The sequence below is a fragment of the Xiphophorus couchianus genome, chromosome 1, assembly GCF_001444195.1.
Source record: "Xiphophorus couchianus chromosome 1, X_couchianus-1.0, whole genome shotgun sequence".
Classification (NCBI taxonomy): domain Eukaryota; kingdom Metazoa; phylum Chordata; class Actinopteri; order Cyprinodontiformes; family Poeciliidae; genus Xiphophorus; species Xiphophorus couchianus.
This window is the reverse complement of record NC_040228.1, coordinates 22,492,230-22,519,703: the sequence shown is the minus strand read 5'-3', so window position 1 is coordinate 22,519,703 and position 27,474 is coordinate 22,492,230. Positions and strand designations below refer to the sequence as shown.

General features: G+C 38.2%; 2 protein-coding genes across 3 annotated transcripts in view; one reads left to right on the top strand and one right to left on the bottom strand.

Moving 5' to 3' along the window:
* Positions 1 to 18,488, top strand: part of scube3 (signal peptide, CUB domain, EGF-like 3) — a 112,436-nt gene extending 93,948 nt beyond the window's left edge. For both annotated transcript variants that reach the window (XM_028019064.1, XM_028019056.1), the window contains 14 exons: positions 2,874 to 2,990; positions 6,924 to 7,046; positions 8,388 to 8,504; positions 8,598 to 8,693; positions 8,824 to 8,940; positions 9,954 to 10,115; positions 10,224 to 10,427; positions 10,516 to 10,677; positions 10,766 to 10,933; positions 12,385 to 12,546; positions 12,650 to 12,847; positions 12,931 to 13,083; positions 14,323 to 14,402; positions 15,512 to 18,488. In XM_028019064.1, the coding sequence (XP_027874865.1) occupies positions 2,874 to 2,990; positions 6,924 to 7,046; positions 8,388 to 8,504; positions 8,598 to 8,693; positions 8,824 to 8,940; positions 9,954 to 10,115; positions 10,224 to 10,427; positions 10,516 to 10,677; positions 10,766 to 10,933; positions 12,385 to 12,546; positions 12,650 to 12,847; positions 12,931 to 13,083; positions 14,323 to 14,402; positions 15,512 to 15,664 (2,012 nt within the window). In that variant the 3' untranslated portion in view covers positions 15,665 to 18,488. The remainder of the gene's footprint in view (positions 1 to 2,873; positions 2,991 to 6,923; positions 7,047 to 8,387; positions 8,505 to 8,597; positions 8,694 to 8,823; positions 8,941 to 9,953; positions 10,116 to 10,223; positions 10,428 to 10,515; positions 10,678 to 10,765; positions 10,934 to 12,384; positions 12,547 to 12,649; positions 12,848 to 12,930; positions 13,084 to 14,322; positions 14,403 to 15,511) is intronic.
* A 2-nt stretch (positions 18,489 to 18,490) lies between these two features.
* Positions 18,491 to 25,732, bottom strand: LOC114145491 (membrane cofactor protein-like). The gene is made up of 11 exons (XM_028019098.1): positions 25,573 to 25,732; positions 25,283 to 25,480; positions 24,141 to 24,240; positions 23,989 to 24,062; positions 22,774 to 22,980; positions 20,606 to 20,800; positions 19,985 to 20,081; positions 19,819 to 19,892; positions 19,555 to 19,731; positions 19,268 to 19,453; positions 18,491 to 18,665 (listed from the first exon to the last, which is right to left on the bottom strand). Exons 1-11 carry the CDS (start codon positions 25,625 to 25,627, stop codon positions 18,649 to 18,651), a joined length of 1,380 nt encoding a protein of 459 aa, XP_027874899.1. The 5' UTR covers positions 25,628 to 25,732; the 3' UTR covers positions 18,491 to 18,648.
* Positions 25,733 to 27,474: the final 1,742 nt, after the last annotated feature.

Genomic DNA, 27,474 nt, shown 5'->3' with positions numbered 1-27,474 from the left:
CAGGTGGCACTACAGCGATTTGGAGAAAATCATGCTTGTCAGACTAAGTTAAACTTGTCAGACTAAGTTAAGAGTAGGGCGGGTGGATAATTGGGCAAGCATGAAACTGCTGTCCTCTGGTCACTTCCCCCATTGCAAAAAAGGACAGAAAAGTTATGTTTGTTATGAAGGGCAAAGTAAAACCTGACTCTAAAAGCCTTCAGATGTACTGTTCGGGACAAATTGACACCACACTTTGCATCCTACCCATTCAGCAATACCTGCATCTAAATCAAATCTGACAAACCAATTACACTATACCTATTTCCTCCTGTGGTCTCTAAAGACGTACCAACTTTTCATATATTTCAGGGAATTCAGACATTTAACTTGTCCTTCATTTTACCCTTCTTGCTTGGCTGCTTGACTCATTTCTGTTGGCGGTTGGGGCATTTGTCACAGCGTGCAGCTCAGCAGCACGGCTGAGCATGCTCTGTGCAGTCACAAACCTTCACCACATGTTGTAAGCCATTTGAAACAGCGGTTTTCAGAGAGCAGTGGAGCGCTTGTCATGTTCTGTAAGGCCCATTAACGCATTCAGACTTCAGGCTTTTTTTTTTTCTTTCTTTCAAAAACAGTCTAAAACCTGAGGGTTTTCTGGAAAATTGAAAACTGTCCACTGAAACCTTTTATCTTAGCCTTTGAAGAAACAAAGAAATAAAAAACATGTAAAAGGTCAACCCTTTGGCTTTTGCCTTTATTTAAATACAGCAAAAAGTCTGAGGACAATCTTGCATCACGACTGAGATCCATCCATCCATCCATCCATCCATCATCAGCTTATCTCACAATCAGGTTGTGGCGGCAACAAGGACACCCTTACATCATTCTCCCTGGAGATACTACAGTTTGTTCTGAGGAATCCCTGGTCGTTCCTAGGTTTGATGGACAATATAGCCCATTCAGAGTTCTTAGTCTGCTTCAGGGTTTCCCTGGAAAACCTCCAAAGAAGGCATTCGAAAGACTTTCTGATTATATAATCCTTTTTATTTCAAAGAAGCATTCTCAGACACAAGCCTTGTCTTCAAAGGTAAATGTTTTCTAATGGGGCAACAATGAACGTGCTTGAGAAATTATTTGTTGGTTGGTGTTTATTAACTTTACATTACAGTTTTTTCCTCTGTGTGGTATATAGTTGTCTTTGTACCAGTAAAGGCAATTATGGTACTAGCACCATTTCTCCATCCATTATCATTAACAAAAGCCATTTTTAGTTATCCAAGATAAAAAGAAGCAAATAATGAGTGCAAGATCAAACTATACACCTACACTCAGTGTAATATTCTGCCATATATTTAACATGTTAATCCTGAATGCAGTGATTTTGCTGTAATTTGGATGTTGCACTGATGCAGACATTTGCTGTCATTTGAAGTCTGGAGGTGTAAAAATTAAACCTAGGGTTTAGTTTTTACACTAAACCTGGAGTGTAGTGTAAAAGCACTAAACTCTAGGTTAGTGTTTGTTGGTTTGTAAGTCAGGATGGAGCATTCGTGTGAAGCTTCCATCAGCATTCTTTTAAAGTCCTGATTCACTTGTGATGCAATTTAAGAAGGTCATCAGAACTCATGTTGTCTGGACAAAGAAAATGTCTTTGGAATTCAAGCAAAATGTATTTATTTCTTTTAATCAACCCCTTTTAAAAAACAATGAGACCTAGCCGAAAACTGGAATGAATGGAAACTTGTTTTTTGCAGCCTTGTAAATAAGTGTTGTAGCAATCGTCAGCGCTCTGTACTTTGGGTTAATGCTAAACTATGTAATAATAAGTTACAGATTCACTTGTGGCGTCAATGTTGCAATAAGAAACCTTTTAAGGATAAACTCAGTCACGATGATTATTTTCCATTGGGATTTAGAGTAAAGTTTATCCTTAATTTGCCAAAAACAAACACTTTTTTTGCAGCGCTGCACACAGTGTGTGCCAACAAGGAGAGCCATCAGGACTCCAGACGTCATCAGTAATCAGTAAGGGCTCTCTGTGGTGTTGGAGTTCAACAAGTCCATTAAAATCATTTAAATTTTAAATATTTCTTTTTTACCTAAACTGCTTGCTAACCCATTAAATGAGATAAAAACTGTCTAATCTCTTACTGTTTAGAGTATGTCTTTGTCAGCTTTGAACTTTCTAGTGATTACCCCGTATTTATGAGTTTGTGTTGGTCTGTTGTATAAACTGCTAGTTAGATTCACTGTAGTTTGTGGTTGTAACCTGACAAAATGTGAGAAAAGTTCAGCGGGTATGAATACTTCTGCAGTTGCAGGGTAATAACTTTGTCATCTTGTTGATGACCCCTGGGGCTATTTAAAAACCTAGAGGAGGTTCACTTTATAGCAGATGAAAGCATGATATTCCTGGGAAAATCCAGGGAAACTTTAATAAACAAGCCAATTAGACATCACGGAAAGTTGTTGCAAACCCCTGTTTTCTCCCAGCATGTGCTGCCTGAGCTTGGCAAAGACTGACACTGACATTAAAGAAGAACTTCATCAGAAGTCCTAATGGCATGCAGGCTTATGAGAGCCTACTGACAGACAGACAGGAAGATGCTTTTCTGGCTGTGGAAAGGGGAAATCAGAAAAACAGAAACCACTGAAAGCTGCATTGTAGTCTACAATGGTAAAAATGATCCAACATTAAAGCACTTTTAATTTTAATTTGATGCTGGATTGAGACACTGATTCATCGTAGCATGTCTAAAGTGTAGAGAAGGGAGAAGTTTGCCAGGTTCAGCTTCATGAACAGAAGATATGATATGAGGGTGGGACGGCAGAAGATCCAGATTCACCTGCTTTAAATCATTTTTTATTGCTTTGTGTTTTTGTCTTTGCAGATATTGATGAATGCTCTTTCGACCGTGCCTGCGACCACTTCTGTGTCAACTCCGCTGGCAGCTTCCAGTGTCTCTGTAATAAAGGCTACGTCCTGTACGGCCTGGCCCACTGTGGAGGTGAGCCAACATGTCTGTCTGGGGGGGCAAATCTCCTGTCTGTCATCCTTTGTATTCATCCCAAACAACCTTTTTCTAATTCTTTCATGTCTAACAGAAAAAAAAAGATTTGCATAAGGTATTAAGTATTTTTATAAGCTTTATACATAACTTCACTCCAATTTTACCCAACCTTTTTGAAAACACTCGTATGACAGATGATTCAAACACTTGCCATCCACTGTCGATGCATTTTAACTATTTTTGATGGTATCTCTCATTTTCCATCACTGTCATCAGGGTTGCATTTACAGCTTGCAGTTAAATTGTGTTTTATGAATACCTCAATCTTATGAAATCAACACATTTTCCTTAACTTTCCTTCCTAATACTTTTTAATGCACTGGTTTACAACCAAATGAAAGTCTTCAAAACAATCTTCAGTCCTGACAATGTTGTCCCATGCCTTTATGTCAGCATATGCAAATAGGAAAACCTTCTATACACCAGAGTCTGCAGTCTGAAATTAGCATTCAGTTAAGAGAATAGATGATACTTTGGAGAGTCTGCAGAGATTATCTGGGGTCCACTAAGAATGATTACCCAGGATGGTGAGCAAGTGTTCCCTAACTGTTTTTCTTATGCAGAAAATTTGTAGTGATTGTTTGGATTCTTTTTGTTGTGGCATCAGAAATCTGGATAGTTTTCTTGGAGGAACCATTTCTACACCCGTGACAGTTTAGTCATGACATGTAGTCCATGGTTATCAAATACTCTGAAGCAGAACTGGTCATGCTACCCTCATGTCCGAGTTATATCCTTGTCAATCTTACAAAGAGTTGGCAACACTCCAAGCAATTTGATGGAAAGATCTCACCACCTCATCTGAAATACAATCTGCTTCCCAGGTTATGGTACATTTAAAGACAAAAGCACAGAACCTCATTCATACACTTTGACACGTTTTATCCCTTGCAACCTTTTACATGTTGCAGAACTTGTCACATAATACAAAGTCTGATGACTTAACTTCCAAAGTATTGGTAGGCAACCTGGATGACAGAAAATCCATAAAGTAAATGGCATCTAGCTCTCCATCTGTGAGTTGAAAACTGCCTGCCAAGAAGCTACAAACCGAATTGAAACAATACTTTTATCTCACCTGGCTATTACCCTTCACAGGACAATTTATTGTCTCATTGAAATGAGCCGAATCGGACATCACTAATACATCACATTGTTAAAACTTTAGCTCCACTGATATCTTCTACAACTCAGGGAGAGGCATATGTATTCACCAAGTATGTTAAATATACATTCCTTTGCACTGATTTCTTCTAATTATTTTATTTCACTGAGCAGTTCTACTAACATATTGTTGTATTTATTAAAGTCATTTAAATCACCCCAAAAATTGTCGATTCAGGTTAAAAAAAAGAAGACAGAAATACTTCAAAAACAAGGAGGCCATGTTGTTTAAAGTTTAGATTTTCAAGAGTTTGCCTTGCGATGAGAAAAAGTTTTCTCTGCATTCACACACAATGCTGTATCCAGGTTTTCAGGTTTATTAGGTTCAAGAGATCCGTTCCACAGACGGGTGGCTGTATTAGCTGTCAGCTCCGGGAATAAATGCCCCTGAATTGGATTTGCAAGGCTTTTTCTCACCTGATGGACGGCGATCAGGGCCCGCTGGGCTGCTGAGAGGAGCAAAGATGGTCTCAAGTAAATGGCTCTCCATACTATTGTTGAGTGAGCAGTTGATGAATGATTTCCCCTCGCTTTTCAGCACTGCTGTCACAACTGTTAGATAACCCCTGAGATTTATGGTGCTCCCAGTTATACTTCTCTCATTCTTCTGCACAACTAAGGTTATGTTATTTCCTTTGTAATTTATGAGCTGGAATACGGCTGTACAGGAGAGCGGCGATCTGTGTTTGACAATAGTCGCCTTTAACGAAGCCAATTAGGTCAGTGTCCTTCTGTCAATAAGTTTCCCTTTGCACAACAGTTCAAGTTCAGACAGATTGGATGAAGAGGGAGAACACGTTTTTAAGCTTTGCCTCACATTCTTAACTAAATTTAAGTCTGAATTTTGACTTTGGCTTTTAAAATATAATTATCCTTTGATCATTGCCATATATAATCTGTAATCCAATAGATTTTCTGCCAGTATTGCCTTGTTCAAGCATTGCTTTCTGAAGAAAAGCATCCCCACAGCATGCCGCTGCCACCAGCAGCTTCCAGTGGATAGTGTGTGTTAAAGTTGATGTGCAGTATTAGTTTCCTGCCACACATTCAGCTTTGAATGTTGTCTAAAATGCTCAGCTTAGCTCTTATCTGATTTGAACAGCTTTTTGCACATGTTTGTTATGTCTCCTATAAGGCTTGTGGCAAACTTTTAATGGGGATTCTTATGGAGGCTTTCTGCTCCCCAGCCCTTTGTAGGGGACTTACCAAGAGCACAACTAATAGCTGTCCTGTGGACAGATTCCCACCTGATATCTCCAGCTCCTTTCAGAGTTACGATTAACCTTATGGCTTCTTCTCTGATTAACGCTCTCTTTGCCCCTGCCTGTCAGCTTAGGTGGATAACCGTCACTTGTTTTGTTTGCAGTTTTTCTGTACGCTTACCAGTTTTTAAATGATGGATTAAACAGTGCTCGGTGAGACCAACAAAAGATTTGAGTACTGGTAATCCTGCTTAAAACCTTTCCATATTGTTATCCCTGACCTGTCGAGTGTGTTCCTTGGTCTTTATTATGGTAATTGTTCATTAACGTTTTTCCCAAACAAACTTTTACAGTATTTATACTGAGATGAAATCACACGTGGTTCTAACGTAACAGTTTGTGATTTGCAAAGCACTGTTAATGAGAAAATTGTTTAAGTTTTGATTAGGATGTTTAGTTTTTAAAAAACACTTTTTAAGTTCTTGAGGTTTTTAATGAAAACACACAGAAAAACCTATTGAAATTTAAATTCGATGACATTCTGATGAACTCACCCACTCATTCAGAAACTCCTATGCCTGACGCTTGGGTGTTTGAATGTCATTTTATCTTTCTTTTTAATTTGGGGATTTTTCTTCCCTTGGCTTGTCTCAGCACTGATGAACATGCACAGAGATCTGGAGAAATGTTAGAATGCAGCATTTGATGATAAAAGAAGTCTGGCAGATGAGCTCCTATTCCATCAGATATCCATTAAAGGACTTTGTCCTTTAAATTGAGTGCTTTGATGCGAAGGATGAACAGCACATCCCTCACAACGTTTTCAAGCAGCCAGCTCTGCCTGTTGATGAAGTCATCATCTTCTTCAGAGAGTGAAGCAGCAACGCAGGCTGTTTTTATCTTTTCACGGTAAATAATTAAATGAGACAAGAAAGAGCTTTTCATATCAGCAAGCCAGATCATCAATCACGGCTATTATCTACGTCTGTTTCCTCCTTATGTGTGCGCCACTTGTCCGCGGCCTGCTTAAAGAGCTCGGCTTAACCCCGCGAGCCAATTCTCTGTCTGGCCCCGAATGCAGCCAGACTCCATCTGGATCCCGGGTGCTTTTTGTGGTTTTAGCTCAGCATGTGTTTGAAAAGGTGATTATAATTTACTGCTTACCACACGTCTTCCTCCCCAAAGAGCCCGAAAACTTCTGACCATGAAATTGAATGTGGGTGACATCAAAACAAGAATTCACTTCTGTTTACACGCAAACACATTAATCTGCCATGCATCCAAAACCAACAAGGAGAACTGAAGCAATCATAGAAGAACTCTTTACAACTGGAGAAAGCCTTACCTTCTACAAGATCTAGTGCTCTCGTGATATTATTTCCTAATACTTCCTTTATCATTATTTTTTTCTTTCTATCATTCTTTTTTCTTTCACACAAAATCAGTTGTGCCTATCCTGTCATGCTTGTTCATAAAATGTTTCTGTCACTGCGTCTTTTCGCAGATATTGATGAGTGCAGTATCAATCGTGGAGGCTGTAAATATGGCTGCATCAACACTCTGGGGAGCTATGAGTGTACCTGTCCGTCTGGATACAAGCTTCACTGGAACAAGAAGGATTGCATTGGTATGTGACAACAGTGCCCCCTAGTGGCTTCTTTAGGAGTGTGTGTGTGTTTACTGTTTTACCTAAAATTGTTCAACCCCAACAAAATACCCAAGCTACTAGTTTAAAAAGTTTGGCACAACTGATATTATGAGTGGTTTCTCCAAACTGAATGCAGAGAGACACTTTTAACATCTTCTGTTATTTCTAAGTTGCTCAACTCCTTCATATCAAGCATTTTTAGGACTTAGCAAAGAAACCTTTTGCTGTTGACGCCTGCTTTAAATGAGATTCATCGGCAGATATGACCTTCTGGCAGTCTTCCTAAAATATATTATTCCATAACTCAGGATTCAATATGTGAAATTGAATTATATTCCTCTGTTCTTTTTCAAATACCATCTACATCTTACATTTTTGAAAGCGTTTAAGTCAGGAAGCTATGATGGCCACTCTATCTTCTAGGATGTCCCATGCAACCACACATTTGCTTTTTCTTCCACATACTTCAGGTTTCCAGTGTCACATGAAGCAGCCTCAGAGCATCACTGAACCACCACCATGCTTCACTGTAGGCAGGGTGTTGTTTTCAGCATTCACTTTCTTCCATTGAGTTTGACTTATTGCTGCACATACCGGCAGCCTTTTGGCTATTGCAAGCTGAACCTTCAGTGCATGCTACTGCCAAGTCTTTCTGCAGTTCATTGAAAGGTTTTTGACCACCTGCTTCTTCTGGAATCTGGTGGCACTGATGGCTTCCTCTTTCTGCCACCAGGTGGTGCACCCACTGCTCATATGACAGTGAAATTTGTGAACTATGCTTCCAGCTGAATCTGTAGAAAAATCCAGGGCCTTTGCCATTTTTTTGTATCTGTTCCTTGTTTGTGTTTGTGAAAGACAATAATCCCTTTTCTGGGGATTTTTCCTTTTGCACAATTCTCTTGACTTTGCATCTTTCTAACATCCAATGAAATGTTACCTTCTGTAGTTCAGGTGTTTGAAGTGTTTTATCTCAAGGACATCTGATGTAACTAATCAAGCCTGTGATTTGCTCTATCTCCATCTCTGAGTGTGGAGTGATTTACGAGTGCCTGTTCTTATGAAGTACTCACTTCTGGGCACTGAATTTGCAAATATTCACTAAATGTATGATCTAGTCTTGAATTTGAATGCAATCCTTGTATTATGAGTTCTTTTGGCTAATTAAACAATTTTTGTGTAATTTATTTATTGCAAATGCCTCAACAATTGTGCATTTTGCTGATAATCTGGTATGTTGTGGGTGTCAGATAATTGTAACTGCAGCTCCAGCAGCTGTTGTGCAAGTTTTGGACATTTACCTGTTAGCTTTCTCTCTTGTAGAGCTGGTGAAATGTCCTCCTGGACTTGTGGCACCGAGGGCCACCCTGACCTGCAGCAGGACGGGCAAAAAGGAGAGCTGTTCTCTAACCTGTGCTTCCAAAGCCTACTATCTGGCAGGTATATATATCACACCGAGTCAGGGTACAAACACAAAACAGCAAACTGGAGACATTTGATCAACAGTTCTTGCTCTGGCACACTCTCTTTCAGGGACAAATAACAGCTACTCAGTCAGCTGCGGCATCCCGATTCTCACGGGCAAGCCCCCTGCGAGGATCAATTCCAGCATCATTCAAGGCTGCGTAGGTTTGTTATCTGTTGGTTTTTATTTAAAATCAAATATCATGAACTATAGCATCACAGGTTTTCGTCTGATTGCTGGTAGCAGCATGATGCTTCAGTGTCCTTCCACCCACCAGGCTGTGTTTGTCTGTAGAGACTTTGGCGTCTCCAGTGAAACAGAAGGCTTCTTTCAAGATTAAAAATGCCAAATGTCACCTGCATCCAAAGCTGACAGGCAGAACCGAGGACAGAGGACGGACACTGGGACCAGGTCAGTCTCCATTAATGTCTGTTGTTCTTCACTGATGGCTCAAGATCAAAATTTTACCAAGCCGAGTGACACAAGAGTCCCAATTGGATACTAAAATAAAGTTCATATCTGCAGCATTTTAAATCATATATGGTTTAAAATTAAAGTGTGGTAAAATAACATATCGTGCATCAGTATTACAAAGTGTTAGTTTGTCTTTTGATTATGTTCACCATTATAGTAGTCTTTTGTTCCAAAAGGAGTTTCTGCAGAACCTAATGCTTTGTACACATCTAATCGGTTCTTTTTGAAAATGAATGTCTCAACCATTTCATTTAAAAAAATAAAATGTACACACAAAAATTGGTTTAAGAAAAGTGTTCATCCACACGCACCAGATGTACAGGTTGAACGACTTTTAAATGTCGATTTGGAATCATGTCGAAGCAAGTATGTGGATTAATTGCCGCAGATTGTTATGCGCTGGACCCTAAATCTCCATTTTCCCCTGTACACATACAAACACAACAACAGAGGTTTCTCAAATCCCCTCCTTAGTGAGAAATTTTAGCTAGATGAAAGGCCAAAGTGCATAAAATGGTTTTAGTTTTTCAAGATATCTGTGTCTGTATGGACTAGTCCTTAGAGTGCTGCTCCAGTATGGGGTTGCCTCAGTTAAGTTGAGGTAATAATGCAAAACTTACAGCAAGATGCACTCTTGAGAAAAAAAATATATGTTGACCAGTGATTCAGTGTTACTGAGAGGAATCTGCAAAGCAGGTCACCCAACAAAGGCAGAACAGAAACTGCAGCAGCCAATATCATCTCTCTTTCACAGTGAATATCATTTATAAAAGATGGAAGACCTAGATTGTTTAGAAAAAAATGAAATGTATTATATTCCAGATAAAAGATGCACTGCCTCTAGTGCTTTTGTGATAAAGTTGTAAAAAGTGTCAGAAATGTCTGATTGAACTTAAACTTAAATGGTGTGCAGTGCTTCCTCGTGGTTTTCAATAACGTTGTCTCTGCAGGAGGGGGGCAGCCTTGCAGCAACTGCCAGGTAACATTTGTTAACCTTACATGTGACTCCTCCAAGAAAGCTAAAGGGCGACATGCTCGCAATCCCTCTAACAAAGGAGTAACACGCATCACTTTGGAGCTGGAAGCTGAAGTCAAACCTGGAGACACGACAGGTAAGTCATCTCACTACCGCTCTATGTTGATCCTGTTGTCCAGACAACACGTTTCATCATTACTCTGAGTCACAAAACGTTTTTAAATCGAAGTTTTTTACTGATCAGGAAGCTGCAACCTCAGCTGTTTGCGGCAGCGCATGGAGAAGCAGGTGAAAACGTACATCAAGGCTCTGAAGAAGTCCATCAACCAAGAGCGATTTCTGATCCGGGTTGCTGGTTTGGAGTATGAAGTGGCCCAAAAGCTTCCTCAGGTTGCACCCATTCAGGACCACTGTGCCCCAGGCTGGGAGCGGGTCAATGGCAGATGTGGTAAGGCTGGACTAGTAAGCTCAGTTAATTCTTTTTAATGCTGACTCATCTCTCACCTGTGCTACTTTTTGATGTTTTTTTTTCCCAGTTATGTGCTTGGCAGGATCCTACTACCATGGGGGACAGGAGCGCTGTGTCCAGTGTCCACCCGGGACTTTCCAGGAGAAAGAGGGCCAGCTGGCCTGTGACCTCTGCCCTGGCAGCGATGGACATGGGGCTGTTGGAGCACGAAACATCTCCTCTTGTGCAGGTGAATTAAACTGAGCGTCCATCTCATCTCGTGCAGCTCATAGCAATGTTCTAATAACCATGTTTGGTGATCCTTAAATCAAATGCAGGCCAGTGTCCTACTGGTTACTTCTCCAGCGATGGCTTCAAACCCTGCCAGCTGTGTCCTCAGGGCACCTACCAGCCAGATCTGGGAAGGACACTTTGTTTCCCCTGCGGTGGAGGCCTGAGCACGAAGCGGGAAGGTGCCAGCTCCTTTCATGACTGTGAAGTCAAAGGTCAGATTTGTTTTGAAAAATATCTCAAATATTAGATTTCACTGAATCAGCTCTTCAGTGAAACATTACTACTGTACATCCCTCCTAGCCTGCCATTCCCTGAGATGGGCTTTGTAAACTAGTGCTACAATAGTTTGCAGAAGTATGCATACTTGTGAAAGTGTTACATTAAGTGCACAGTGTACGGCAGCAAACTGATAATATGACATTTTTCTCGAGATTTTATGAAACAAAGTAGTTCATAATGGTGAACTACTGAAGTAAAAGAATACACACAATTCCAACAGTTGAAATTGTTAAAAATATAGCATGCATTCATGTAGCTGTCTGAAGATAAAACAAATGTTGGAGTAGATGCTGTAATCTGTTTAAGTGTAAGATTTATGGCCTAAATCTGAAAGATGATGTGTGGATGACATCACTACAGATGCTTCCTCTTGTAACACTTTATTTGATGAGGTGTGAATAAGACTGACATGACACTGTCATGAACATGACATAACACCTGTCATGAACATGAGTAAGTCTTCATGAATATTTATTATGGTTGTCATAAAGTGTCTTTCTTTAAATCATGACACTTTTAATACAAAGTTGACATTATTCAAAATGCCTTTGTGACATTAATTAAAACATTAATCTAGACAAAAATGTCTTTGTTATGACAACTTGACATTAACCAAGAATCATCATATGTCATAAATAAGTCATGATAGTAGTCATAATGTCAATAAGTGTTTTTACACTGTCAACAGCTTTAACAAGACAGTAATTAATATTTCCCCCTACCTGAAATAAAGTGGAACAAGTAGGACCAACAATAAAGATTTCATTAAGCTTTATTACACTAACAACTGTCATTTAATAACAGTCATTACGTGTCATTACAGTGTCATTAATATTAACTCTTACCTCAAGTAAAGTGAAACAAGTAGCAACAGTTATGAAAATGTCATTAAGTGTCATTACAGTGTGATTAATATTATCTCTTGCCTCAAGTAAAGTGAAACAAGTAGCAACAGTTATGAAAATGTCATTAAGTGTCATTACAGTGTGATTAATATTATCTCTTGCCTCAAGTAAAGTGAAACAAGTAGCAACAGTTATGAAAATGTCATTGTCATTACAGTGTCAAATGCTATATTAACAGTCATTAATAAACACCTGGAAAACTGAGAATCTTCAGACATGTTTTGTTTGAGACAACATAACACTTTCTTAAACAACTTCCATATTTACACTTCAAGCTTAGAAAGTTATGCATAGTGATTAATCTTGATTAATCTGATGCATTTTTTAATCAATTGACAACACTAATATTTACATTATTTACGTTGCACCTCAATGTTCAAACGGTAATGCAACAAAATAAGAACAATTTCTGTGCATAAATGAAGTTAATCAAACTAATTTGATCAGAATTAATGTTTTTTTTTAACTCCACCCTGCAGTTCAGTGTTCTCCAGGTCATTACTACAACACCACCGTCCACCGCTGTATTCGCTGCCCAGTGGGGACCTATCAGACAGAGTTCAGGCAGAATTACTGCATCACCTGTCCGGGAAACACCACCACTGACTTTGATGGGGCCACAAGCGTCTCGCAGTGCAAAAGTGAATTGGAACATTAAGACCTAAAATCCTCATATGTTTTTTATTATTATTAATATTATTTTCAAGAGCTACAGTCTAACCTGGCCTGCTTTTGTCTGTCTAGACAGGCAATGTGGTGGTGAGATGGGCGAGCTAATGGGTTATATTGAGTCACCTAACTATCCTGGTAACTACCCTGCTAACGTGGAGTGTATTTGGAATATCAACCCACCAAGCAAGCGCAAGATCCTGATCGTGGTGCCGGAGATCTTCCTGCCCTCAGAGGATGAGTGCGGCGATGTTCTGGTCATGAGGAAGAACTGTGAGTTTTCTCTCTCTCTGTACTCATTAGAGTTAATAGAGGGCATAAATAATATGAGGAAGGATTATCTGTGCTTGTGCAAGGGTCAGCGACATCCATCACCACTTATGAGACCTGTCAGACATACGAGCGGCCCATCGCCTTCACTGCTCGCTCCAGACGTCTGTGGATAAACTTCAAGTCTAATGAGCTCAACAGCGCCAGAGGTTTCCAGATTCCTTATGTTACCTATGATGGTACGTAGCATCCTATCCTAGTTCACCTTAGTAGACAGTTACTTCTGCAAAACATCACATACAGTTAAACCCAAAATCATCCTTAGTCCTTGGAAAATTAGGGCTTAAAGTAATCTGTTATTTGGTTAACATGTCTTTTTTCTGACTGGAAGTAACAATAACATTTTAGAGAAGCACAGTGAGAGTCCAGACTGAATCTAACAGTGAATCTGTGGAGAAAGTTAAAGATTAGGGTGATGGCAAGGAGGTTTTCTGACTTCAAAGATTATGATCTCATCGCCAAAGATAAATTGTCAACATACCAGCAGAAATATGCGCAAAGTCAGCTAAAGCTTATAACGGCTTCATTGCAGTAATGCCAATAATGATTTTTCCACTGATTGAGAAGGATTTAAATAGCTATTGCCAACTTTTTAAAATATCAATAAAAACATATTTTACATTTTATAATTTTTCAGAGATACCTGTCTCATTTCCTGTCAGAAACAAACTTCTCAGTTGGTTTCAGTAATTTTAAATCTAATCTGCCAGATGTATGAATAATTTAAACTCAGTTAACTCAGTCCTCCTCTATCTCAACCAGAGCTTGTGTTTTTATAATGTTAGAAAATGGAAAAATACTATTTACAAGTTTGCACAGAACAATTCACTTATTTTTTTACAACATTCCCCAGCTTTTGAGTTTTTGTCTTGCTTTTATGGGCAGTGAAGTATTAAAATAGCATCAACTCAACTACTTTACTTATTAAACGTTTTAAATTACTATAACTCTCGCATCTCGACTGAAACAGATTCAGATTCCAGCATTGGCTTCTGCAGATGATCAGTCCCACTGCACAGCTCACAGGATCCAAGGCATAAAGACAAATCCAAAAATCCTTCGGTTAATCCTGAAGTGGCACAAATACATTTTTCATATTCGCAGTGTTGTGATTGGTTAACATCCTATATGTACATCTTTTAATCTATTGATTTCTAAAATGGAGACGCTAACCTGTGGAAATATGCAGCAGTGAAACCGAATACTGTGTTAATCCATTCATGGTTATGACATACTTTTTATGATTCAGTGTAGTTTTCATCACAATAAATGATCTGAACATCCCAGCAGACAATGGTAACATGAGTTAAAAGGAGCCTCTGCCTTGAGGGGAACTGCCTATGGATTATATTATTTAAACAGCTAAATGCATTATGGGTTGCATTGATGATTTTTTGTGTTGCTTTTATTGATTTCAGAGGATTACGAGCAGCTTGTAGAAGATATTGTGCGAGATGGAAGACTCTACGCCTCGGAAAACCATCAAGAAATCCTTAAGGTCTGTGCCATTTTTTAGGTGTTAGTCATTTGTTTGTACATGATGCAGTCAGATTTAGGATGATTCAGTTGAGCTGTGAGTTTTTATTAGCAGGGTTTTAATCCCAAACAAAACTGCTGTCTTTGAACGTAAGCGAAGTTGAATAATATGGAAAATATTTGTTAGCAATGTCATACTAGTTGTGTAATTTGTCTAAAGTGTCTTTTGAGAGGAGTCACACTCCCTTGATTTTTGTTTTTTCACTTTTGTTTACATTGCTACCGCAAACATTACTGTATTTTATTGACGTTTTATGTCATAGACATACTCATAGTAGAGTGGAAAGAAAATGATAAATGATTTTCAATTTTGAAAAAATACAAATCTGAAAATCAGTGTTTTGTAGAAACTACCTCTCATCATTAACTATAGCTGCAAGCCTTTTGAGGTGCGTCTCTACCAGCACACATAGAGAGTGAAATTTGAAGCCATTCTTCTCTGCAAAATAGCTCAGCCAGTTTGGATGAAAACTGTACGCGAGTCTTTACTGCAAATTCTCAACTGGATTTATTCGTGGCCTTTGACTGGGCCGTTCAAACACATGATTATGCTTTGATGTAAATTATTGGCTGTATCTCTGCAGGTCTTCTTCAAGCCTTGTCCTGTATTTAGCTTTGCTCATCTTTATTTAAACTCTTGAGGAGCTTTGCTGCTCCTGCTAAAGAAAGGCATAAGATTACCACAGCATCATGTTGCCACCACCATGCTTCACCATGTAGATGGTGTGGACAGAGTGAGGTAACATGTTAGGTTTCCACCACGCATAAACTGCACTTAAGAGGATCACATTTACTAAATTGGTTATTTGCAGTGAATTTTATTCAGGGTATTCAGAGTAAAGGGGGGTTGGAAGTGCACGCATTCTACACTTTTCAGCTGTGTTTTTGTAAAAATAATTTTTATGTTCCTGTCACTTCACAAAACAAAGTCTTGTGCTTGTAATCTGAGAACATTTGAAAAATACTCAGAGTATCAACACTTTTCTAAACTGGTCAATCATGAGGGAGTTTTTAATTGATTAATGCAGAAATTATGTTTGATACCTGATTGTTGTTTTTTTTTTCCTGCAGGATAAAAAACTGATTAAGACTCTTTTTGATGTGCTGGCCAACCCAAACCACTACTTTAAGTACACCACTCGGGAGTCCAACGAGATGCTTCCACGCTCCTTCATCCGTCTCATAAGCAGCAAAGTGTCAGCGTTCCTGCGGCCATACAAGTAAAAGCCTGCAGCTGCAGAGAGGTACCGGATTGCAACACCCACCCCACCGGCCCACGCCTTCTCCCTGCTCCTCTCCCGACATTCCCTGCCACCTTTTAGGCCACAACTTTTCCAGGACTTCTTAACACAAACCCTATGAGACACTTCACTCAGCAGACCTGAGAAATGCCCGACATGTCGTAACCCCGTTTGCTCTTTAGGTTTATTCTGTCTGTCTCCAGGTCTGTATTCCTGCGCTCTAGCATTTAGTGGGAATGTTGAGTATGTGAGTGGTTTCTGTTGTGTTGTGCAATGGAACCACGTATAAGGAAAAAAAAAAAAAAAAAGCTTATTTCAGACAGTAGGAGTGTTGTTTTGTGTGTGTGGTTTGAGCCTGATTAGAGCTTGTTATTGTGTTTGCTCCAGTTCCTACCATTAAGTGTGACTGTTTGTGTTGTGTAAAAGTGTTGTGTAACTCTGGTGCCATCGTTGGTGTCTGAGCGCTGTCCTCGAGGAGGAGCGGTCGCTTAAATCCTGAGTTTTCCAGCTCCATTGAAGCCCGGCTGTATTTTTGAGCTCTTAGAGCCTTTTCCAACTGTTAAAACAGTTCTACCGTGTTTTGCTCCATCTGTTTAGACTGTACCCGTGTTTCCCAACCTCCGGGTTATTTCTTCTGGTCGTTTTTTATTTTTTTGTTCCAAACCAACTACAAAGCAAACACAAAAGTGTGGTTTGTCATTCCACGGAACCCAGCGGTCATTCGGGAGATAAATGATTGTGAGAGATGGGATGATGTGATGTCTGGTGGAAACATGTTTCAGAGAGTGAGAGTAATGTCTCTGTGGGACATTATGTTTGCTGCTTCTTTTTAAAAAGGTCACTTTAATTCTTCAGTCTCATTGTCTTTCTCATGTACTCTTCATACTAATATTCTGTAGGGTTTAAAAAAGGGAAGCTCAGAATCCACAATAATTCTGTTTTTTTTACAAGCATTATGTTGATAATCTCTCATTACTCGTCTGTGGATTTACGAATTATTTTGTTTTTGTTCTTGTAAATAGTGAGATTAATCTAGACGAGGGTTGAAATCTTTAATCCTAATTTTTAGGTCCAGTACACTTCTTCCCAGATCCAGTTTCTTCTCCGCCCCTAAGCTCCCACTAGTCTCAAATCCAAAGACACTCAATACCCCCAACTCGCTCTGTGTCCTGTCTCAATGAAGACAGCTCTTCCAAAGACCGCTCAGATCGGGCAGCTTGAGTAGTTTCCTGCACTAGATTTGGAACCCACCGTCCCTTCTGTTTTTTTAATTAAAGTGCAATGAAAAAAGAAAAAAAAATATGGTTCCGCTTAGTTGCGACCCATATGGAAATTTGCAAAATATGTTTTGGGCTGTGGTCTTGTTGAGATTATTAATCATCTATTAATACTATTATCATCAATTCATCGTAGGCAGAAATTATTTAGGCGTAAATGAAAAAAAAAGTAAAAAAGTAAGAATTTGGTTTGTACAGTGAAACAAATTTTAAGAGTGACTAAACAGGGTAAAATAATTTAAGTGTAGAGAAAATCTAACAATTCTGGCTTGTATAAGCCTCAGCCAGAATTACTGTTTGAGGAAATCTTCTCATTTGCCTTTTACATGAGATTTTACGAAAAGAAAAGGTTTGTTTGATATTGGACACAGGATTCCTTCACATTTTTATCTCAAAATGCTGTACTTTTCCAGACTCATTGTTCCAAATGTTCGAATTCTTTGTTGGTTCAATTTTAAAGTATAAACACAAAATTGCTGTTGCCTGAAAAAAAAGTATGGATGAATAAAGATACTGAGTTGAAATCCACTATCAAATTGATGGGGGATAAAGTCTGAGAATACACATCTTTAGACCTGACAAATATTTTCGTTCAATTCCAGATGTTTTTCCAGATTGTGTGGGAACCCTGTGTACAAAAACATCATTGTCACCTCTAAAAAAAAATCACCTTTTTACACAGATTAATTGGTGTGCTGAGTTTGGGGCAAATGTCACTTTTTTTATGACCAGGCACTTCATTAACTCCTCCCAGTGGGAAAACTTTAGCCCATGATTTAGGAGGCGACGTCCTTCAGTCAGTATCACTTTAAACAACCTAGGAACAACGAATGAATGGTTAGTCAACACGTGACCCTAAAAATCCACTGACCTGGACATTCATAAAGAGAAAGAAAACTTGCCCTCCTGTATGTATGTATTTTTTCCCATTTTTGTAAATAAAAATTAGTTTGTTAGGACACTATATCCCATGGACCATACTGGATTAAACAAAGGGAATATGCCCTCACTGTCAAATCTGAGGGTATTGTTGGGTCAGACCTCTTATATCAGTTTATAATTTTTTCTATACACATTTCACTTATACATCGGACAGAATATTCTCTTATTTTGGTGCGCTCATGTGACCCACATGCACCCTCTCTTCCTACCAGAAAGAGCTTCTTTCCTGCATCCTGTTATTGTTGTTGTTGGTTTTTAATGAGGTGTTGCCTTTAAAGCAATAGTTTGCTATGATGTATTGGAGTTTGATAATGATATTTGCACTTGAAATGTTATTGCTCATGTAAAGAATTGTCTGGTTTTTGTATTGTCTTTTTAAATGAATGCAATTTGTGTTCCTTTTTTTTTTCTTGTAGCTTGTTTGTTCATAAGATGCTCACTCACCGTTTAGTCTAGTAGAGATGATACAGTGTCAGCAGTTTGGAGAAAAAAGATGAGAAAAAAACAACTTTGTACAGAGGGAAATCAAACAGGTTTACACTTGTTACTGCCCAAGACACTTAAAAAAAATAAACATACTGTACTTCAGCTTCCTTTTCAACATATTTAATGTCTTTGTAATGGTTGTACACAGGAGCAAAAATAATAAACAGTGCATTACTAAAGGCAGTAATTATGCTAAAGGCATTGATAAATGAGTGTATGAAAATTGGATTAAATATTATAAGATCAAAGGTTTGTCAGCAGATTAGCCCCTCTTCATTTCTGCAATATAAAACAAAAGTGAAGGCATTACTGAAAAACGTTCCAACACTTGTAGTAACGTTGCATCTCAATAAGCTAGAATATATGAAAAAAAAATACTGTATTTGTAAAGTCAAGAGTCAAACGGATAGATTGATTACACACAGAGCTATATATCAAGATGTCATCTTTGTTTTGTTACATGAGGTGTACTTCTAATTAACATCCAATATATAGATTCTCAGATTTGCTTGTATATGAATATTAAGAGGAAGATGAGATGCCAAAGCCAATGATGCAAACAGGTAGAAGGCCTTTATTAAAGCCACCTGGACTTAAAGCAGAACAACAGACTGACCACGTTCATGCTTCTCTGTTGATGCAGTAATTTGTTCAGTGGGACTCAAAAGTTTTCTTTACATTGGTAATCTTGGTCTAAAAATTTGGTTTACTAGCTATATACTTCAAAGTTTACATAAATAAATGTTTGAAATATATTAGTCTGTGTGTAATGAATCAATATCAGTTTCACTTTTTCAGATTGTATTAACAAAATATGTACTTTAGTTATGCTGTACTATATTTTATGCTCATTAGTTTTTTATACCACAAAGAGTACTTACTGGGAAGACATTTTGGAAGCCTCTGCAACCATTGGCCCTCACTGCCACAGGTGATGTGTGCTGGTCCAGAAAAAGTATAGCCAGACTTGCATTTAAATGAACTGATGGCCTCCATAGGGCGATACATTTTCTTGTGAGAGTTAATCCAGAAGGCATTGGGGATATTTGGTGACCGACATCTTATAACTGTCAAAAGACAAAAGAGATTTTGTAATTTTATTTATAAGGAATGGGGCATAAGGTGCAGAAAGTTGCCTAAAACTCTGTGACAGATCATGACTAACGACCTTTGCATTGTGGAGGAGGTGAGCTCCATGTCCCATTGTTGGTGCACCATATCTCCCTCGATCCCACAAGGCTCCCCACTTGGCACCCATATTGAATCACATTCCTGAATGTGTATGGCGGCTCCTGGAAATTTCTCCTCTGAGCATTCGTCTCTGTTGGCTCTTGACACTCAACAGCTGCAGGGTGTGCAAGAGTTCAGAGATGACTCCATGTATTAGCAAATACACAGGTCCCAAATGGACAGGCGAGTTAGCAGACCTCACCTTCACAGACAGGAGGACGACCGTCCCAGCCGTTGCTCATGCAGTGCCTGGTGGCCCGACCTACGAGTATAAACCTGGTGAGAGATCGATCAAAAAGTCAATTCCTAAAATGTAAAGAACAACGGGAGATAAAGAAATATCATATTGCAGGGACTGTTTGTCTCACCCCTCATCACACACAGCTGTAGCTGTATCTCCAAACTCTACACCAGTGTAGACGAACTGTCCGTTTGACATGTCTCCAGCGTGGCCACACAGCTTTCCTTTAGACACAAAACAATACAGTAACGTTACGGAGGGTGAATGAATGAACCTTTTCACATTTAACCCAATACAACAAATAGAAATGTGCGTTTGTCTGATTTTACAGGTTCGATAACCTCTTTAGCTCATGACAATTTTGCTGATTGTTTTTGTTTTTTCCAAAATGATTTTAAAGTAAAGACAAGGTTCAAAATTTAAGAGCTTATTTCTGTCAATCAAGTAGTAAACCAACAACATAATGATTCTAAAAAATGTAGAAGCTTCGGATTTATAAATCATAAGCACAAATTTACGAACTGAAACACTTTGTAAATATTCAGTTACTTTTTTCTCCCAAACAGTTATAAATACTTTCATGAATTTCCAAAACCAGAATTGTTCAAGTCTTTAGGAACATGTCAAAAGTTTGAGGTGTCACTCTCTCTTTTACAGCTTTACGTGATTATTTAGTACTTTAAGTATTCTGGAAGCATACATAAGACTTGGGAAAAATGGCTTGGACGTTAAATGTAAACTTTCCTACGTTCACATTTTAGCTTCAGAGGCGTCCATTTTCCATTGTCACATTTGCGAATCCTGCTGCCACCCGCTGGAGTATATCCCACGTCACAGCGGTAGTAGACTTTGTCGCCAGAAGAAAACGAGGTCATAGTGATGTACTTGTCAGCAAGGTTGGCATTGGCGCTGCTGAAAATGAGTGGTGCATTACATCCACCTGCTGTGTATTTCAAAAATAGGGGAAAAGTTCATGTCATAGGGGGAAAAAATCATCTAACGTATTGCACAAAACAAAACCTGATCTAGTCTTTACCAGTGTGACCGTTTACAAATCAAGTGTATGAAAATACAATGGATGGAAAAGTGATCATCAGTGATCATCTATAAAAGCAGATGTTTTGGAAGACCTTGGAAAGAATATTAAATGTTAAATTACAAGGGACAGCAGCTTCAGAAAGAACAATAAGGACTTCTTTGGAAGGCTTCTCAAAATAAAATGTACTTTTTAAAACAAATTAACTTATTCTGTAACTATTTTCCATGGCACATGAGACCAAGGAGAGATGTCAGGCAAAAACCGCACAAATGCCAGATACCAACTATCTGGCATCTGGTGTCCACATTATGGATTCATGATGTGGGCTTGGAAGACATGAAGGGCAGCGGGTCCTGACGACCAGGTTTGGCTCCTTCAGGAATCATTGAGTAAACCATATACAACTCTGTATACCGAAGTATTTTAGAGTTAAATCCAAGTCAGACTGTTAAAACAGTTAGTAGTTAATGATGATGATAATGTTAAATAAAGCCATGTCAATATCAGCTGCATTTAATCCACAATTTCCTGCATTCACAAAAATCCATGTCAGGTTTTTGTATCAAGGGCAGTGATAGTCCACCAGTTGGTCACTCTATTGTCGAAATATTGTTTTCATACATTCAGATCGTGTAATACAGCTGTGCAATTCACTTCCATAGCAACCAGTGTATACAATGCTTCTACATACATTTCTGAAAGATTGGGTCAGGAGCTTAGTGAATTCCAGCATTGCACTTTGATAAAAAACCACCAGTACAGAAAGCCCATCCATCAAATTTCCCTTCCGCTGCATATTTCACAGACCACTGTTAGTGGTAATATGACAAAGTAGAAGCAATTCAAAGTGGCAGCAATTCACCCACAAAGTGATGGGCCTTGTAAAATCTCAGAACTGGAGCAGCAGATGCTGAGATGTACAGTGAGCAGCGCTCCCCAATTTTCTGCAGAGTCAGACCTCCAGATTAAATCCAACACAGTGCATAGAAAGTTTCATGCTGAGGGCGTTCAGCTGCACCAAGTCTTACATAACAAAATACAAAATGTTGGAGGAAATAGTGTAAAATATGTCGCCACTGTTCTAAGAGCGACAAGTTATGTTTATCTGACAATCCAGCGGATAAGTATAGATTCATCACTTGCCAGAACAGGACTTTCCTGACTGGTCTGTGTCAACAGTAAGGTTGGAACGGAAGGGATTATGGTGTGGAGCTGCCTGCCAGGAATTGGGTTTGGCACCTTAATACCAGGAAAAGGAACGCATAAAACTTCAGCATTCCAAGACATTTTGGACAACATCATCGCTCAACTTTGTGGGAACAGTCAGAGGAAGGATAGCTCTTTAAGGTCATAGAGGGGCAAGTCTGGTGTGGAAGGGCTTGATTGGCCAGCACAAAGTCCTGACCTCAATGAAGATGAATTAAATTGAAACTGGGAATAAGGCCCTATTGACCTAACATACTTCTAGAAAAATGGTCAAAAGTTCCCATAAACACATTCCTCAACCTTATGGAAAGACTTTCCAGAAAAGTTGAAGCTAATATAGATGTAAAGGGTGAGCTGACACATTGATCTTACAATGATAAATTCAATTTGATACACTGTACAGCGTACCTGTGTACAATAAAAAGAAATAATGACAGTGGGAGATAATGTTTTTGTACACTTGAGATTAGATTTAAACAAATTTGGATTGTGGTGAAACCATTTCATTTATACTATGTCCCTATAAAAACACAAGAATTAAACAATTTACTTTCTTTTTCCCAAAGATAAACTGTAGGAGTAGATCTTTCAGATAAAAAGGGATGGATGATGGCAAATTACAAAAATAAAATAAAATATACGACTAGCTAAGAAATATCATATGTGCTTACCAGGCCTTTTATCAGGGGACAGTAAACACTGAGGGAGTTTCGGCTGCCACTGGCCATCGGACCCACAGGTGAGCTGCTGTGCTCCATCCAACTGGAAACCAGTGCTACAGGTGATGTTCATGGTGTCTCCAACATGGTGAACTGAAACCTCCCTGCCACTCTTCTCTGAGTTGTTCACCACTGGACTAGAGCATGTGATTTTTTTCTCTGGTGAGACAATTGAATTGGTAATTAATTTCAGCAAAGAAGGAAGCATGGAAGTTTTTATTAAAGCAAATTGTGTTTTTAACATGTTAAATATATATTACATAACGAGGCCCATCCTATGACTGATTAATGAACCGTGTGGGGTATATCCAAGCAGTTCAACGTCAGGTGTGTCTCTTCCCGCCATGGAAAGATGATATTCTTGTTCATTTATCTTTGTAACATTTGTAATAGTCAACAAGAGCCTCAGTTTTTAAAAGGTTTTCTTCAGATTTCCCTTTATTTAGCTCCAAATATCTTCAGATCAACTCTGAGTCACTTCCCTATCCCTGACAAAAAAAAAAAAAATTGCTGATAATTTGCTGTCACCATGCGTCACCATGGCAATGGTGGGTTTGGGTTAATGTGCAGCTGCAATCAAGCAATTGGTGCCACTGGATTTTATTTATGGGCATCAGAATACAGTAAGTGGGGATAAATCCAAATGCACTTCATACTTTTCAGATTTTTTATTTATTTTTAAAACTAAACCATGTATCCATTTTCTTCTACTTCACAATTATGTGTCACATTGTGCTGGTATATCACATGAGACCTTATTAAAATAGTTTGAAGTGAGTGGTTGTAACATGGCAAAATGGATTAATGTGAATACTTTTTAAGGCATTTTGATTTATAGGTTTGTGTTTTTAGTTTTTAATGATAACTGGTCATTTTAGATCGGAAATGGGTGTGGAGAAAATAGTGGTATTATGACCTCTTCAGTAACACACCTTATTCGGCACAAGACATACTGTATGTATGATTAAATCAAAAATGATCTCATAACTAATGAGCTCTTACAAAGGTGGAAAATATGCACCAAACAACTAGGGGATTAGATGAGCTGATGTCACTTCTCGTCATATTAAGTGTCAGAATTCCCACCCATACAGAGTTGCTTTTCATCCTGTTGCAATTGCAGAGCGTCACTTTATAATCTTGCAGTTTAAACACCCAGCCGCCTACCTTCACATGATGGAAATTCACCAGTCCATCCAGACCTCTTGCATATCATGTAGCTCATTCCTTTCAGCATGTATCTGTAAGCATGGAGATACAGTTTAATATACACCATAATGTTTACATGTCTTACAAAAATTGTTTCAGACAAAGCTTACCCCTCGTTGCATTTGGCATAAACTTTCTCCCCAACATACGTTTGGCCTTCATAGCGGAAGTGTCCATTGGGGAGATCTCCGGCGTTGCCACATGCTATCTCTGTCAGAAGTTGATATGAGGAACAATGAAAAGATGAGGATGGAAATCCCAAGATTGAGTTAAGGACAAAAATAAATCTAATTCATAACACCAATGAACTTACCAAAAGGCAAGGGGTTCATGTCTAAATGAGCATTGCCGTATATTATGTTGTCTTTCACAGAGATTTGTTTTTATAATGTTGGAGTTTCCCATTTGGTCTACAGTCAAATATTTGAAAATGACAATACCATACTGTGCTAAAGTATTTATAATCCTTGAAAGTTTTGTTCAATATTACAATGATAAAATTTAATCTATTTTATTGGGATTTTATATCCCAACTTCACTTGTTGAAAGTGAAATATTTTTTTATGGGTATCAGAGAAAAGAAGGCTAAATACAAGACATGTCACACTTCCAATTTTATTAAAAAATAATTTTTGTTTTCATTCTTAAAGAAAGTAAAATATTGTACCTTGCTAAGTACATCGTGTAAACTACATGGGAAAGTAAGTATTTTTGTTTCAATCGTCTAAGCATAATATGGAAGTTGGTCCTTACGGCCATACTCAAGCTGACATATGGGTTCTGATTAGGCTAAATATTCAGATTAAGGTTACCTTTAGAACATAATGTTTAAGCAAGTATTACACTTTTCAATAAGCCCATATCTCTTTTTTTTTCTTTTTTATTGACGTAATATTCTAAAGTTAAATGTGTTTTCATTGGCTGTAGGCAGAGAATCATTCTAATTAATGGAAATAAATGCTTGAACACATCAGCCTGTGTGTAGTTACCGCACATAGTGTATTCCACTTCGTGAATTAAGTTACTGAAATGAATGAACTTTTCTATAATATTCTAATCCACTGAATAAGACAAAATTTTAATTGGCTGATAAAAAGACAAAACCAAAAGAACGTTTCCCCCTATGCTCAGCAGAGGGCGTGAAAGAGCTTATAAAATTGGTCCAAAGTCGCATTTTATTTATTTTAATAAGCATTTAATCCTGTTAATTCGTTAAAAAAAAAAGCAAAGTCTGATTATTTGTCACTCTTACTTTCGCATTTTAGAGTCAGTTGGGTCCACTTTCCATTCAGACACTCCGCAGATCTGCTCCCTTTGGATGGAGTGAAGTCCTCGGCGCAGCCGTAGTAAACCTTCTCCCCGCTGCTGAACTTCTGTCTAGATGTGAATTTGTTTTCCAGTCGGGTGTGCGGATATTCCAGCGGAGCGGAGCACTCCTGCGCCACCTGAGCTGTTTATTTAGTCCATGAAAAATTAAAGATATTTAATATGAAAACACTAACAGACAGAAAATATCAATTTATCTATTCGGGTTTTTTTTACCTGTTGCTAAAAAAGCAAACGATAAAATCACAATGGTCCCAGTGGCGGTCCTCATGGTTGTTCTCCTGTACAAGAAGCGATTATGCAAAGCAAATACCAACGGGAGAGTCAGATGGAGTGATTTTTAGAAGAAGGCTGGCACAGCCCTGCTGAGGGCAAAGCTTTCAGAGAAAAAAACATCAGATGCAAGGAAACAGTGGGAAGGGAAGGCAAGGCGAGGACGAAACGTCAACAATTGGAATATTTTCAGAAGCATTTCAAAAGTATTTTTAATACAAGCATTTATTTCTATTGTTGGAAAAACGTAAATATGTGTTCCATTCCCTATAATTAAGTATTTCAATATGTTTGATAGTAAAAACGATGCATATTAATAATACTTTTCTTTTGATATCAATAAATAGTGTAGTCTTCCAGTCTCCAGTCAGCCTTACAAACATTAAATAGAAGACAAAGAACAAGATGGTTGGAAACACTTGACAGCTCCTCACTAAAACCCCCATTAAATCCAAAACAATAGTGTGAAGTCCCTTTTTATGTCATGAAAACAACTAAAAATATGAAGCAATACAGCTGAATAACAACAAAATCAAGTTTATTTCCTAAAACTGATATGAAAGTACGCAACACAATGCAGTCAAAATTTAAAGCCGTTATTCAAATCAAGAGACTTTGAATACATTTTAATTTTATTTTTTGTGGTCTAAATCTATCAAATATTATCAGTAGCTGAGCAGTCTGGATCTTTGGAGGAGGTTCAGTTCAGCACTTGTCACTTGTTGTGTAGGAATATCGTTATCTTCCAAGTTCATGTAGCAGCTCATCCAGACATGAAAATGTTGTTAAAACCCTTTGAAAAATCAATACTGAGAAAAATGGTTTTAAACAAACAAGTCAACGATAATTATTCAGTTCTTGCAGATAAAGTGACTTTTCTGTTTAATTTTTTTTTTTAAGATATGGATTACCCAATAAAAATCAACATTTATCGCCCTGTTACATGCTTGACTTGGCAGGAAGAAAACTGGCAGCATATTATTTCAGATTGCGGCCGACTGTTAAATATCTGTTGTTTAAGGTTTGGTTATATCCTGCAAATCCTCCATTTAGACATCTAGTCCTATTTGCTTGTTCTATACCATTCCATTACAAAGTTTAATACATTTGGAACTGATTAATGTTCTCATATTAAATATACTAAGTATCACTTTGACTCCTAATCTAGAGTATGTGAGGAGATATTTCCAGTTTGAGCATTTTTTGACATAATTTGTAACCTTGTCTTTTTGTTTGTTCACAACATCTATTCTTTAATTAACACTGAGATGTAAGCTAATAAAAAGTGGAACATGGAGGTTACATGTACCATTATTGAGAAATGTTGCCCATTTAATATGTTCAATCCTAATAATAAATTATGACCTTGTGGTGAATAGTTGTCATGGTTTATGATTCATAAGAACCCAAGTGCAGAGCAAAGGAATTTAATAACAAGACAAGCAGTACTTGTAAAAGAAACTCACATGAAGCAGAGTAATAAGAGGAACGAACAAAGAACATTGAAAACCAGGAGCTTAAAAACTGACTCAAGGTCAGAGAATGACATTGGATCCAAATGAGCTTAATCAGAGGAATGTGTAGCAGCTGTGAAAAGAAAATGCTGAGCAGGAAAACTGAAGGAATGAGACTAAATAACACAGAAGGAGTTTAATTGAACACAGAGAAGAAGCATAGGACTAAAAAATATACTAAAATTCACAATACGAAGACAGGAATGAGTAGAAACCTGAACAGCAGTGAATGATCAAAGACCTGACCAAACCATAAAAAAGAATTGATAAACTCTAAATGGCAATGAAAAAAACTTAAAAACAACCATAAAACAAACAAATGAAACAAGTG

What these genes read in the sequence shown, in the direction of transcription:
- LOC114145491 (XM_028019098.1), bottom strand. Translation starts at nt 25,627, where the DNA reads ATGAGGACCGCCACTGGGACCATTGTGATTTTATCGTTTGCTTTTTTA. An exon ending in GTCCCCTGATAAAAGGCCTG is followed by an intron (nt 20,801 to 22,773) that starts GTAAGCACATAT and finishes TGAAATACACAG; the next exon opens with CAGGTGGATGTAATGCACCA. An exon ending in ACCTCCTCCACAATGCAAAG is followed by an intron (nt 19,454 to 19,554) that starts GTCGTTAGTCAT and finishes GTCTTTTGACAG; the next exon opens with TTATAAGATGTCGGTCACCA.